Below are 15,879 nucleotides of genomic sequence, written 5' to 3'. Positions count from 1 at the left end.
TTTGTTTTGTTTGATGACTAGTCCAAAGGTATCCATACTGATTTTCTTTTTCTCAATTGTATTTTCACTTGCTGTCTACATGTCCCTAGTCTTCACTTGCATTTATTCAGTGCAACTGTCTGTCTTGATTGACCATTCTGTTGTCTTGGTCATGATCTTGGCATCTTTTACTTCAAAGTGACTCCTCCAGAGGAGAAGAAACCATCTGCACCTGCACCAAAGCCTTCAGTTTCTCCTGTTCCTGCAGCCAAAGTGGCTCCTTCTGCAGGTACTTCTTACACTCTACTTCTACTACTACTACTTACACAACTTGTGGTCATGTCTTCTACTTGTGTTACTGTCCTTTTTGTGAAATCCTTCATGCTGTCTGGTTCAGATTTCTTTGTCTTCTGCTTATCTGTTTTATCCATGTGCACTTTTCTTCATTCTAATCATTTTTAATTTTCATCTGTCCCCTGTCTGTTGTGGTTTGTTGTCATTTTCTTGTATTCTGTTCTCTTGGCTATGACCTTTGGTCTCCTCCAGAGGAAAAGAAACCATCTCCACCAACACCAAAGCCTCCAGCAGAAAAAGTTGTTCCTACTCCAGGTAGTTTCTACTGTTTGTCATCCATGTTGTTTAACTTCCTGTTTGTCCTGATTTGAAGAAATCTGTTGGGTCTTGACAACAGTCTGAAATCTTTCATTTTGTCTGTTTTGTTTAAGTATTTGTCAGTTTTTCCTTGTTGACCAGATCTTGGCCAGTGATTTAATCAAGTTGGCATTCTTATAGCTCAAGTTGCACCAGTGAAGAAGACACCCTCTCCACCAGCCGTAGAGGCTGAACCGTCTCCTGTATCGCAGAAAATGTCTCCACCAGAAGGTAAAGTCTCTTCTGTAACTTTGGTTCATGTTGTCGTCTTCTGTTTGTCACCTGCCTTGAAGCATTTCTTATGTGGTGGGCGGCTTTGGCTCAGGAGGCAGAACGAGTCGTCCACTAATCAGAAGATCAGTGGTTTGATTCCCGACTCCTCCAGTCCGCATGTCGAAGTGTCCTTGGGCAAAATACTGAACCCCAAATTGCTCCTGATGGCTGTGCCATCAGTGTGTGAATGTTTGTGTGAATTATTAGATCCTTCTGACTAGAAAGACTATTCATGTAACACCTTCAATGTTAATACAAAGCAATCTGAGCTTTGATTTAAGAAATGCCCTCGTTGTCTAAATCTGTTGGTCTGTTGTTTGTATAAACTAAAATCCACTTTGCTACCCAAATGTGTCATTGGTCCTGTAATGTCTTTTTCATATTAATGGTATTTGTCAAATGAGGCAAAATAACCTTATAACTGCTTTTTTAAACATCTCTTGTGCACCTGGTGTTACTTTACTGTAAGTTGGTACACATGCAATGACCAGCACAAGGAATATATAACACTGATAAAGTCATTGCATTCATAGGAAAATATTCTTGAAAGAGAAATTTAAAAACAAATGCATGCCAGACTCCCTTAACTTGTGGACAATTAACTTTCTTTCTCTTCAAAGCTGACTTTTTACTAACACTGTTTGTACTGTGTGTGCTGATGCTGCTTTCATTCAAACTCTTGCAGACAAGGAACCAGTTACAGCACCTGGACCAACCAGAGGTATACAAATATTAGCTACTTTATTTAATTTCAATTTTAATATATATTTTTTTTAATTTAGATATTCTAAAAAACACTCTATTTGTTACACTCTCATAACTTTCGAAGTTATCTCTTATTTTCTGTTACATGTTTAATTGGTGTCTGAGTCCTGTGTTGTATAACAGTCAGATTAGATGTTGAGTATTCTGTATTTTTGGATGTGAATATTATAAAAGGTGTATTTACTGCTTCAACCACAGTGCCACCTCTTAAACAAAAGGGTAAGATTCCTGAATCACCTAAGCTGAAGAGTAAATCTACCAGAATACTCAAAGAGAAGGAACCAGAACCAGAGGTCATTAAGTTGAAGAAGGTTCCAGTGAAAGCTCCAGAGCCCGAGAAACAAATCATAACTCAGAAAGCTGAAGTGACAAGGCATCAAGATTCAGAACTCATGGTTCACGGACTTCATGACAGAGACGATCGAGAGATAATAACACTCGGAAGAACTGAACGAGTCTTCACTGCAGAGGAAGAGACAGTTCAGTTAGGCCATTTTGAGGAAATTGAAAGGGTCAAAGTTGTCCAGAAAACAGAGAAAGAAGGATGGATGAGAACTTTAAAACCACAGAAAGAGGATGAACCCAAAGCGCCAAGTATAGATAAGAAGAAAATAACTAAATTGCCAAAGGCAGATGAGCAAGAAGAGTCAGTTAAACTAAAACCATTTGAAAAATCTGGGAAACCAGAAGAAGAAACACAAAAGATCAAACTAAAGAAGGTGCCAACCAAGCCCAAAGAGCCTGAGAAAGAAGTCAAAACTCATAAAGTTGAAGTGATGAGGCATTATGATACAGAACTGACAGTTCACGAGCTTCACAGTAGAGAGGATCGGGAGGTACTAACAATTGGAAGAACTGAACGTGTCTTCGCTGCTGATGAAGAGGCATCTGAACTGGGCCACATACAGGAACCTGAGAAGCTGGAGGCAGAGGATGAAAAGACGAAATGGACAAGAACCCCTAAAGCACCAAAACATGAGGAACCTGAGCCAGATTTATCTAAAAAGAAAATAAAGAAATTGCCAAAGAAAGAAAAGGAGCAAGAAATTGTGACTCTGAAACCATTTGACAAACCTCTGAAACCTGAGGCAGCTGAGCCTCCAAAAGCCGAGAAAGAAAGTGAAGCAAAGATCGATACTGAGCGCACTCCATTCAAGAGAGGTGAGACACCACACAAAGATCAACCCACTGCTGCTATAAAACACAAAAAAGATGAAGACGTTCGTGTGCCAAGTCCAGATACAACTCCTGATGCCAGCAAAGACCAGAAGGAGATACCACAAAAGAAAGAGGTTGATCAAGTACTCAAAGATGAGGAACCTACAGCAACTGATAAGCTGCGTGGAAAACCTAAAATCATCTCCACACCAGAAAAAGACGAGGAGCCCATTGTGTTGAAGCCTTTCACAAAGGTCCCTGAAGCTGAAGAAAAGTCAGAAAAAGCATCAGAGAAAGAGAAAAAGAAGCCTATGGACACAAAGGTACCAAGTCAAACTCCAAGAGATGAAACTCCCAAGGGGCTTAAGGAAAAACAGCAGGAAGTTGAAAAGATTGCGATGCCTAAAAAAGAGGATGAGAGGCCTCAAGAGAAAGAGGAGACAACTGTTCCACCTAAGAAGCCCACTCCACCAAGAAGGGAAGAAGTGATCCCACAGACAGAAGCTGAGAAAGAACTCCCACAGAAACAAAGAGATGCCCTCAAGAAAGGTGTTGAACTCAAAAAGACTCCTTCGCCTAGAGTGGGTAAAGACAAGGTCGAAGACAAGAAGGCCTTCAAACCCATAGAGCAGCTCAAGAAGGTTGAGCTGAAAAAGACCCCATCACCAAAATCAAAGGAGCTGGAAAAAGTCCCCATTGAGAAGAAGCCAAGTGCTGAAAAACTGAAAAGCGTTCCTAAAACTGTTTCACCAAAAGACTCTATTGAAGCTGTATCTCTAAAAAAGGTCCCAAAGAAGCCGTCACCAGAGGAGGCCTCAGAACCAGAAAAACCTGGCAAAGGGAGGGTTCCACTGGTGAAGGAGGTCTCTCCTGGAACTCTGCAGATGAAGAAGGTCCCCACCCAACCAGAGGAGAAGGTGTTCGAAGAGGAGGCAGGAGAAATGCAAGGCACAGAGGAAGAGGAGGCCCAGGATTGGGAGCTGGTTCCTACAGAGGACTGGGAAGGTGAAGGGGTGGATGGGGCACTGGAGACCCCAGGCATGCCTGGTGGCAAACGAGGTGAGGCGAAGTCCCACAGACTCCACAACTGATGCCTCTGGAGCGCCCTCATCCCATCTAAGATGACTCATCTAATCCTCATCACGTCCGTTTTTAATCACTTGCTTCATTCGTTCATCTAGAGCTCATGTATCCATCTGTTTGTCCATCTGTACATTCAACATCCATCTATTGTAATGTCCTCATGTGGCCCATCATATAATGTCTGTCCTGTGTCATCAATGTCATCAATTTCCATCATTCAGTGTTGAGTGTTCATGTCATTATCCAGAACTTTTATTCTCTTCATCGTCTACCATCTACGTTCGCCCCTTTGATCATCTTTGATTCCAGTATTCATCCATTTGTCAAAGACTTCACTCCATCTTCACCTTCTTCATCATGTGCTGTGTGTACTTCAAACTCATGCGATGTGGACAAGATTTAGCATGTTTGCTGCTGGTGCTGCTTAAATCTTTATCTTGGTTTCTGCTGATGAATATTAACACCAACAGACACCAACATCTTATTGTTTCTTGTCCAGATGGAAAACCCAGAGAAGACGCACCGAAAGGCAGAGGCAGAGGACTTGGGGGTGAGAATACACAAATATGAGAGCTCATGTGTGTAAAACTTTTACTCTTTATACAGGATAATGTCGGCGCAGTGTCACTGTTTTAAACAAATTTTTAATTTGCCACTGCATTTTTATTTGCTACATATATATATATACAGACGGGTGACAAATTAAAGGAAAAACTGATCCAGGTCTGGATGCTGGACCCCTACAGTGAAGGGGTCCGGGGGTTCTGTTATGCTATGGGGGGCATTTTGCTGGCATGGTTTGGGTCCACTTGTCCCCTTAGAGGGAAGGGTCACTGCTAATCAATACAAAGTATTTGTGAGTGATCAGCTTTATCCTGTGATGAAACATGTCTATCCTGATGGGAGTGGTCTCTTCCAGGATGACAATGAATGGTTTGATGAGTATTAAATGATGTGAATCATATGTTACGACCTTCACAGTCACCAGATCTCAGCTGACGTGTTAGACAGCACTCTGCACCATCATCATCACAACACCACACGAGGAAGATGTTTATGAACAATGATGTTCGTCCCTCCAGTAGAGTTCAAGGACTGTAGAATCAATAACAAGGAGCTCTGATGCTGTTCTGGTGGCATGTGATGGTCCGACACCTTACTAAGACACTTAATGTTGGTTTTTCCTTTCATTTGTCACCCGTCTGTATATATATATATATATATATATATATATATGTAGACATCCAGCTGTCTGACACAGAAAATCGGGTATTGTATTGACATTTTTCAGATGGTATGCAACTGGTGGAACCAGATTTACGTTACTACACTCACAACAGCCAATAGGAGCATTGCCTTTGCCCTTTTTTTTTTACTGCTGTCGTACATTTGAACAGTCACAGAACACATAATAACGCAGGTAGGTAGGTGGCTTATCTGATTGTACTTGGCTAATTAGCTTCGCAGTCACTATAGCTGCTGGAGATACTGTATCTTTCTCTCTTTGTGTGTTGTTTGTGTGTGTGTGTGCTTTGTTGTCAATATCTTCTTGTCTGTTGGACATTTGAGTTCTTCAAAAAATCCTGTTTGGAAGCTCATGAAGAGTGACTCTGCATGATTCCTAATCTTGACAGTCTTATAGTCTCTGCGTCTGTAACACTGAAAACTGTTACCTTAGAACAGATTTTTGTTAAATGTGAAGTTATGTTGACCAAATGACGTCTAATCTATGGTAGGCACAAGGTCTTAAAACATCTCATTTTCAAAAGTCTGATTCTTCATCACCATGACACCTGAATCTAACTTGATGAGTTTTCGTATCTGATGTTACAGCAAGACAAACCCCATCTCCTGGTGACGCTGGCAAGGGCCGGGGCCTAAGGCCCGGTGGAAAAGAGCCATCACCTCCAGAGGACCCCTTCGGAGGATTCAAGCTCAAACCCGTCGGCCTGAAGTTCATCAAGAAGATTCAGGACATTGTGTTGAAGGAGGCCGAGTCTATCGGCTCATCTGCTGTGTTTGAGTGCGAGGTCACACCCTCCACTGCCATCACGTCATGGATGAAAGATGGCAGCAACCTGCGTGAAGACCCCAAGCACAAGTTCACTGCTGATGGCAAAGATCGCAAACTAAACATTATTGATGTCCAGCTGTCTGACACTGGTGAATATACTTGTGTGGCCAAGAATGCTGGCAAGGAAATATCATGCACGGCCAAGCTCATTGTTGAAGGTAAATGAATGACGTCATTTGTCCAACATACAGATTGTCACAGCATTTAACACCTATGTATTTGAAAACTTTGACTCACATTGTCAGATGATAAAACAAGTTTTTTGTAGGCATCAAAAACAGGTAATATAATGGCACCAGAATGGAAAATTCCCAACAATATCAAACTGTGTTTGTACTGGAATAAATGCATTGATTTGTGTTATTTTGTCTCTGTGCAGAGCTGCCTGTGAAATGGGTAACAGAATTGGAACCAGAGACTTCATGTATAAAGGGTCAGCCTATGTATCTGACATGTGAGCTGAACAAAGAGAGAGATGTGATCTGGAAACGCAACGGTCAAGTCCTGAAGAAACAGGCTGGAAAGTTGGCTATCAATATCATTGGTATGCAGCAAGCTGTGACCATCCAAAACTCCACTGATGAGGACGGTGGCACCTACTCATGTGAAGTGGACGGACAGGAGGATGTCAAGACTACAACCAACGTTAAAATTATTGGTAAGCAGTCGGCAAATCGGACTGAATCACATACTAGTTGTCATATTCTATGCCTCTTTTCCTGGATTTTCCGCAAACCCTTCACTAGTTTTCATTTAAATATAAGTAAATACTTCCAAAGGCTGCTAAGCCTGTAAAATACCAAATAAGTAATTTCTGTAAGTGCTTTACAGGTGATTGAGGGGCTAATAATGAGACAGTACAAATATGACTAAAGCACACAAAAAATCAAAATGATAAAATGAAATAATGAAAACAATGAAATAAATAAAAGTCAATAAATAGCATTTAAAACAAAAAACCCAACCTGAGTGATTGTAGCCACTGACTTTACACTGTCAATATGCAGTCTAGGCAATTTGCAAACTGTCACTGTCTCCGTCACTCTGAAACTTTCTCATGATTCCCAGTAGTTTAACCTCAATGCTGAGATCTAGTAATACGACATAATTTTACATTTTACAGGGTTGCCAACACACTCTAATGTCTCTCAAATCAATCTGTCAACCCTCATGCCAAATGAGAGACCCTGCTTCACCAAACTGGCTCAAATCAGTACAACTCTGAGTTCAGCACACCAGGTTAGCTAAGGCTGTTTCTCAGGTGGAGCAGAGTTGGATGGAAAAACATTTCAAATATGAAATAGCCACTCTTCTAATAATCATATCCTGTCCTGATCGACCCAATTATATGCTGTTCTTGATGCATTCTTGGTTTTCATGGCATCCCCAATCTAACTACTCTAGACTAGTTCAGGTGGCTGTTTCTTGACTTGGTTTAGAGATGCAGGAAATTTTGTTTAAATTACTTTTTTTTTCTGGGGGAGGACCACCAGACCCTCCCAAAATTATATATCTTTCCCAGTTTACTCCCCCATTTTAAAGCCTAATCAAGCACCCATGCATAGACCTGTTTACTTCTATTTGGATGGATCTGATAGACTAAAGTGAGGAGTGTCGGATGATGGCAGCAACTTGATGAGGAACACACATCTTCCTATCCTATGTTTCTGGTAGCGTATGTCAAAAATGCTACCCAATAAACACAAATTAGCAAAAAGATTTGTCACCCCCTCCCCACAGGAACAAATCTCACTCCAAGCTGAAGTCAGAGGTCGGCAGCCCTGCGTTATGTTACCATGAGCACAGATTTAGATGTTGATTGAACTGTTGACCACAGTTACATTTGAGTTCTCCCAATCTGTCTGACTGACAAACCTTGATAACCTGGATCTGTTCCTTTCCGCCTTTTTTTTTAAATGTGATCTTCTACCACTAAAGTCTGGAACCAGGCCTCAGAGTTGACACTGTTCGGACCTTTTAACATAATTTGAATCCTCCCTTCTCAGAAATCATCAAAGACTGGCTGGTGAAGCCCCTGAGAGACCAGCATGTGAAACCAAAAGCCAAGGCTACGTTCAAATGTCAGCTCGTCAAGGACAATCCCAAATGGGTGTGGTTCAAAGGAGACGACGAGCTCACTCCGTCTGACAAGGTGGAGATCAACAAAGATGGAAACACTATGACACTCACCATTAACAACTGCCAGCCTGACGACGTTGCAGAATATACCATTCAGGTTGAGGATCGCAGATACACAGCCAAGCTGACTCTTGGAGGTTGGTGAAACATACAAATCCACATTAGTAAATAATGAGGACTGTGTCCAAAAAGCTGGAACGTGTTTTAAATTTGTGCGGTATTTCCCATGACTCCCTCTCTTTGTTTTCTCAGAGCGTGAGGCTGAGATCCTGAAGCCTCTCGCCAGCGTAGAGGTGGTTGAGAAGGAGGAAGCCAGTTTTGACACTGAAATATCTGAGGATGATGTGATGGGTGAATGGAAACTCAAGGGCCAGGTCTTGACGAGATCTCCGGTAAGTCCTCCTACAGTTGACGTGAAAATCATGTATAGTGTGAAGGGAAACTGAAAAGGTTTTGGGCTCTGATACAAAATGATATGTAAGGAAGGAGTGAAACTAAGAATAAGAGATAAAAATTTAAAGTTTATAAGTATAAGCTGCATGTGTGTGTTTGGTATCTTAACACAACTTAAATAAATCCTTGTTTTAGGGTAACACACTTAATAAACTAAATGGTTTTAATTGCTTCCACAAATTCTTTTTAGTTTTAGACTCTCATTGTAATAAATAAATATGATATTAGTGTAGGGAACAATATATTAGCAGCAGTAACGACAGACTGTTTTCTGTATTTGTGCTTCTGACTGTTCTCAGTTTTTCGAAATTCATTTTACGAAGAATATTCAAATTACAAATCCAGCTGATGCAATCTTTTTAGTGACTTTTAAGATGTGAAAAGTGTCAGGCGGATGCACAGAAATTTTAAAAAACCTGATTTATTCCAATAGAGAATAAATCAAACCAAAGATAGTACAGGATTTCTTCCTCACCACGGCTGGATGTAGTACATCCTCCAGCCACCAGTGGCAGCACTGAGCAGTGTAAGATCAGATCAGGGGCAAGTTTATGTGGTTTATATTGACTTTAATGGGAGAGACCTTTCTCGGTCAGAGTAATTTGTATTTTTTATTTCTTTACACCTTCCTGGTGTGAAGATTGCTCACCATTTTATTATTTACAACTTTCTTCCTTACAACAAATCTGAGTGACTGATCAGCCTGGATCAGAGTATCGAAAACTGTCAAGTACTGAAAGTTGGCTTTGAATGTCTGGTGAGACTCTGATCTGCATTTGAAAAGTTTGACTTGCTTTCATGAATAGAAAAAAGGTTTTGTAGAAAATCGTGTTTACATTCCAACAAGTAAGGTCATTTTCAGGTGTCATATTGGCATCGGTACTGAAAAACAAACAAACGCGTAATTTCAAGGTTTGATCATTTATCGCTTTGTTTGGTCTTTTTCAGACTTGCGACATTCAAACCGAGGGAAAGAAACGTTTCCTCACTTTGAAAAATGTGCAGCTGGACCAGGCTGGTGAAGTGTCGTATCAGGCTCTGAACGCCATGACCAGCGCCATGCTCACAGTCAAAGGTATGTTTCTGGAATAAATCTTATCCTGTTTTTTTGCCCGTTTTGTTGTCTGTTGCAAGCTGCTGCGTTTGTCGGTCTTGGAAACCGAGGTGTTACAGAACAAGTACAAGACAGTGTAGTCAGAAAAGTGACAGATACGTTTTGCTTTTGTGAATAACTGATGAATTATTCACACCTCCCAGAGATCGAAATGGGCTTTGTTGACCCGCTGAAAGACATTTCTGTGCCTGAAAAGAAACAGGCTAAGTTTGAATGCACCATCACCAAGGAAGTGTCAAAGGTCATGTGGTTCAGGGGGGTGGAGATCATCACCCCGAGCCCTAAATATGAAATTATTGATGATGGGAAAAAACACATGCTGATCATAAACAGCTGTGAGTTTGACGATGAGGCGCAGTACACGATCGAAGTGTTGGGCCAAAAACAGACGGCTCAGCTCACGGTGGAAGGTAAGTGCTCCACGTTGCTCATGTTTCCTCTCTGCTGTCATTCGATGATGGATGTGTGTGGCTTTAAAGTGGCAACAACCCCTGTTGTGTGCACTCACCTGATGTATTCCAGGAATGAGGCTCAAAATCGTGCAGCCGCTTCAGGACCAAACAGAGAAAGAAGGTAACACGGTACAGTTCGAGCTCGAGCTGACTCACGAGAACGTGCCGGTGGTTTGGTACCGAAACGAAGTCAAACTCCACGTGAGCCGAACGGTGCTCACACATGTGGAAGGAAAGAAACACACTCTAGAAATGAGGAAATTGACTCTAGATGATACCTGCCAGATTAAGGCAGAGGTCAAAGGAATATACTCCATGGCAAAACTGACAGTCATAGGTAACAACACACTTTCCTTCCTTTTACTTTTCTCTCCTTCTATCCCATTCGAGCTGCATGATATATGGAACAGCAGATATTACGCAATAAAACCTTTAAAAACATTTTATTGAATCAAAATGTTGATTTAATTACAGTTAAAGTTGATATCTAAAATGTATGAAGCCCTGAAGTCGTGAAAGATTTCTGAAGTTTGTTTCCAACATGTCTGTTTGTGTTCACTGATGTCAGCTGTTACCTTTTATTCTAACTGATAGAAATCACTGAGAAAATAGGGGCCAAGTTGTAATAAACCAGAATTATTCTTTAATTGCTGTGAAAAGATAAACACTCGTATCGGCTGAAATGATTTCTTGGAGGAACTGCTCGGTCTTTGCAGCATGTAGCCGTGTCCTGTGTGCAACATATGACTGTGATTTTCCTGAAACTAACTGACCCGACTCCGTTTCAGAGGGCGACGCCGTGTTTGTGGTGAAGCTGCAGGATTACACCGCCACCGAGAAAGACGAGGTGACTCTGGACTGTGAGTTGAGCAAAGACGTCCCTGTTGTTTGGTATCACAATGATACGGAGATCGTCGCCTCCAAGACGGTGGTCATGAAGTCGGAGGGCACGCGCAGGACTCTGGTCCTGAAGAAAGTGGAGGACAGCGATAAAGGAAAATACAAATGTGATTGTGGAACAGACAAGACCTCGGCCACCCTCAATATCGAAGGTAAACTGATGGAAAAAATCAGTCACATCATGGTGACTCTCAAAAATCTCTAAAACTGTCCAATTACAAAAAGGTTTAAGGCCACGTGGCAAAAAGTATAAATGATACATGTTTACACCAATAAAAAGGAATAGGCTGAAGCCCTATATATATATATATATTAGCCCTATAGGCTAATTACAATACAATCCATGAAATAATCCAGAATATCAACAGTACAAAAGAAACAATATAAACTGTAATCCTGATTCCTTTACATTTTAATCATTTTGAATCATAATCCTTAATTATTTTAAATTTTCAGGCTTTTTTGAAACTCACAGTTCCAAAACTGAAGCACATCTTTATTTTACATTTCTCACTTTACATGTTTCAAAGATACACAACCCTGTTAAATTATAACTTCCTTCACTTGATATTAAATAACAAACAGGACGGCTTTTATTCCTAACTCGAAAAAGTATTTCCAATGTTTTTAAATACACAATATCTAAAAACTTTTAACGTGCAGGACCTGAATAATATAAGATCATTGATAGATTCACAGTAACAAGTTTTATTTATTATTCTAATAGCTGGAGTTTAATTATAGGGTCTTTATTTGTTTTCTATACATTTATATTCTATATGTGGCTTCCAACAGAGTTTATGATCTATAATATATAGATCTATATATCAATTTCAACTCCATTTAAATTCATTTTTATTTCACAATTAACTCCGACACCACTAAACACCATAAATGTAGTTTTATTTTCATTTTGTCATAACTTATTAATGTCAAACCATTTTTTTAACATTATCAATTCCCTTTCTACTGTTTTCAATAATTCTTTCATGTGAACAAAATAAACTTGTATCATCAGCAAATGTAAAAAAATTCAACTTATTAGATTCTGTACAAATATTCAAATAAAGTATAAATAACTTAGGTCCCAATACTGAACCTTGTGGAACACCACAGACCACTCCTCTAAACTGTGATTCAGTATCATTCATTTTTACATATTGATTAGTTAAATAACTTCTTATCCAGTGTTGTGTGACACCTCTTATACCACAGCGTTCCTCAGAGGTAAGGAGCGATCGATTTACGTTAATCAATATATACAGTTAAACATGTTGATCGATTGATCCTAAACTCAAACTGATGGTCTCGCAGTAACTCATATTTATCAATAAAGTCATCAAGTCTATTTATAAAGACACAGGTCTGTAGTTTGATATCATATATACCTGTTTGAAAGGATTTATTACATTTAATATTGAAGTAAATGGCTCGAGGACACAGTCAGTTACTTCTTTTATAAAGTGACATATCAATATTGTTATCAGGGGATTTTTTATTCTTAAACTTTCTGACCAAATCACTCTCACAAACTCCACCAAGGAACATTGAATTGTTGTTGTCAAAGTTATTGTCTTCATCTGGAGGAAGGTTCATTTTGCCATATTTGGGCGTAAATTAACAAAAAAATCATTTAACTCAATTAACAATTTCCGCTTTATTTTCAGTAATCGAAATAAGTTGGAAAATCCTTTTGTACTACAATCTGTTAATCATGTCATTAAGCACACTCCAGGTAGTCTTCACATTATTTTTATGTTCGATCATAATAGTCTTTTTGTTGTGATCCCATAATAGACGTCAGTCTGTTTTTATACTTTTTGTACTTGTCGTCCGCTTCCTTTGTTTGATGCTCGATATATTCTCTATAGAGCCTATTTTTCTTTTTACAATCTTTTTCCAAACCCTTTGTTAACCATGGTTTTCTCCTCTTTTTAGGATTTTGTCTACACTCTTTCAACAGACAATGTCAGTCATAAAGTGTCAAGAATGTATCTAAACATGCATCATATGATTGATTAGTATCCAAAGTTCTGCCTGAAGAGCCTCTGCAGGCTTTATTTTAGCCTTATTGATCATGTCTAACACTTACATCATTCACTAATAGTCCTCTTTTTATCTTCCCTTCGATTACATTTATAAAAATATTAGGTTTTACATTTAACGCATAGAAACTCAAAGTAAAAATTAATATAAAACAAATTGAGTGGTTTTGGTAGCCTCTTAACATCCACCAGGTCGCCTGCTTCAGCCAGTCGCATCACGCAGTAATGAGTAAAACTTGAAGACATTTAGGAGAGTTCAGGGACACCAGTGACACCAGTAACACCAGTGACACCACAAACTAAAAAGCTCCCATAAGGTTAGGCCTAGAGGTCTGGATTTTTATACAGGTAAAGCTTGTCCTAGTTATTATTATTCAAATATGACTCGTTATAGAAGAGTTTTAGCCGCATGCTAAACACATTTCCACAAACTAGAAGATGTCACCTTTCAGATGAAGCTTAATATATATAATATATATATAATATATATATATATATATATATATATATATAATATATATATATATATAAATAAGGCATTGTGGCCTTACAGCTTTTGAAGGTGACAATTCAAACAAAAGGGTGGATGTTAAGAAGCTTTACCTGAATATCAGTGATTCCATCCAGTTGTCTATAACGGTTGTCATATCATCAGTAACTTTACATTTAAGAGTAGACATCACAGCTAACACCCCCCTTTATTGACCCTATTGATCCATCATCCTGCAGATCTTTATCTACCACCATAATAGTCACCATTTTCATTTATATTGATCAAGATGTTTTACTTTAGTCTGTTCTGGTTCATCATTACTTTACATCTTACATCGCTTTCCTTCCTCAGGATCCTGCTTTTCTTGCACTGTCAGTGTTTCTCTTTGTGAGATTTGGTGTTTACTGTCTATAAGAATGTCTTTGCTGCTCAGACGACTACAGTTCAGCTCTTGGTGTTGTTCCAGATCTTCCGCTCTTCTTTCAAGCTCTTCAATTCTTTTCTTTTTCTTTAATGGCAGCCTTCACCAGTTAAACCCAGTAGGCCGATTACTTAGTTCCTCTGACATGAAGCTCAGAGACTTGTTAACCTCTTCCATGTCTTCTGCTAATTTCTTAGTAGCCATTTCTTTGGTTAATTATGAAATTACTTGGAAAAAAACAAAGCAACTTTCTTGTAAAGCTCTAAATTTAACTTAACCGTGTAGACGTTATTAGTTATTTTGATGATTTTTGATGGACTGGTTCAGCGAACAACACGCTGCATCTAACCAGCAGCCATCTTCACCTTCTAACTAAGACGGCTGCATTTTAAAAGTTTAACATGAGGAACGAAACATCAAATTCTGACATTAAGGTAAAAAAAAAAAATTAAATCGAGAATTCAGAGAAATATTTCCGTCTTCATAGATTACAAGCTGATGTCGTTTTCTATTACAGATGTTTAACAAAATGGACAAAACCAACACAGCTCACAACAAGAACAAGAAGCATTTTTAACTAAATACTTTTATCCAACTAGCTCGTGACATCAAGGTGATTCGGCCGATTTACGGCGTGGAGCTGTTTGACGGAGAGACGGCTCGCTTCGAGGTGGAGATCTCTGAGGACGACGTCCACGGCCAGTGGAAGCTGAACGGAGAAGTTCTGAGTCCGCACACTGTGAGCGCTTCGTTATACACCTCATAACGCCTCTGTCCCAGACACCTCAGGTATTGATCGCTATTCATTATATTGATTGACAGGATGTCGACATCATCGAGGAGGGCGGGAAGCACACGCTGATCCTGTACAACTGTAAAGTCCCCATGAGCGGCGAGGTGGCGTACGCCGCCGCTAACGCCAAGTGTTCTGCTAACTTGAAGGTCAAAGGTAAAAAGTGTCTTCATCATCTGTTCTGTTTCTCTGTTTGCAGATGAAAGAATTAAAATAAGCTTCTTAATTATCTTTTCAGTGAGAAGTATTTGAATTACATCATTACTTCCTTCCTTCCAGTGTAGAAAACTTGATCAACAGTAAAAATGTGATTTTTTTTTTTTTTTTGTGAGATTTTTGGTGTTTCTTGACGTGAGGTTTGGGCCTTTCTTCCCCTGAAGTTGTCTTCTCAGGCAGAGCTCACTAAAGGAAACAGCTGCCTGACAGGCTGAATTCAGGGAAAACAGTTTTAATCATTCTTTGTCTTTTTTTAATCATAATCCATAAATAAACATCCATTTGTCAGACATGACATGCAGTTTTTGAATATTAACATGTTTATTTTTTTAAAAAGTCTTTTTTTTTTCTCCAGAAAATCTGCTCTAAGTTTGGCCTTTTTGTGAGATTTGTTTGTTTGTTTGTTTATTTGTTTGTTTGTTTGTTTTGAGTTTCTTTTAATCGAGACATCAGCATCAGCTGAACTCTGCTTGTTTTTTTTTTACTTTGCTTTTGGGGGATTTCAGTCAGACCTTTTTTATTTGAGTATTTCTTAAAACCACAATGATGTGACTTGACGCTGGTGCGCCAACGCTGTTTCCTGTCCGGCTCCAGAGCTCCCGCTGAACTTCCTCACGCCGCTGAGCGACGTGCAGGTGTACGAGAAGGACGAGGCCAGGTTCGACGTGGAGCTGTCCAGAGCTCCGAAGAGTTTCCGCTGGCTGAAGGGATCGCAGGAGCTGCAGAGCGACGACAAGTACGAGATGATCCAGGAGGGCAACATGTACGTCCTGCTGGTCCGGTCGGCCGCCTACGAGGACGAAGCCAAATACATGTTCGAGGCCGAAGACAAGAGGACGAGCGGCAAACTCGTCATCCAAGGCAAGAGTC

General features: G+C 39.7%; 1 protein-coding gene across 1 annotated transcript in view; it reads left to right on the top strand.

Moving 5' to 3' along the window:
* The window catches only part of LOC121907573 (titin-like), a 214,293-nt gene that overhangs the window by 86,570 nt on the left and 111,844 nt on the right, over positions 1-15,879 (top strand). Inside the window, 16 exon segments of the mRNA XM_042427209.1 lie at positions 179-268; positions 526-588; positions 772-861; positions 1,589-1,624; positions 4,409-4,459; positions 5,743-6,141; positions 6,363-6,641; positions 7,990-8,259; positions 8,375-8,514; positions 9,524-9,650; positions 9,833-10,099; positions 10,212-10,478; positions 10,930-11,193; positions 14,600-14,739; positions 14,823-14,949; positions 15,604-15,870. Coding sequence (XP_042283143.1) covers positions 179-268; positions 526-588; positions 772-861; positions 1,589-1,624; positions 4,409-4,459; positions 5,743-6,141; positions 6,363-6,641; positions 7,990-8,259; positions 8,375-8,514; positions 9,524-9,650; positions 9,833-10,099; positions 10,212-10,478; positions 10,930-11,193; positions 14,600-14,739; positions 14,823-14,949; positions 15,604-15,870 — 2,877 coding nt within the window.

This window comes from Thunnus maccoyii, chromosome 11, assembly GCF_910596095.1.
Source record: "Thunnus maccoyii chromosome 11, fThuMac1.1, whole genome shotgun sequence".
NCBI classification, from domain to species: Eukaryota; Metazoa; Chordata; class Actinopteri; order Scombriformes; family Scombridae; genus Thunnus; species Thunnus maccoyii.
This window is presented reverse-complemented; position numbering and strand designations above follow the sequence as displayed.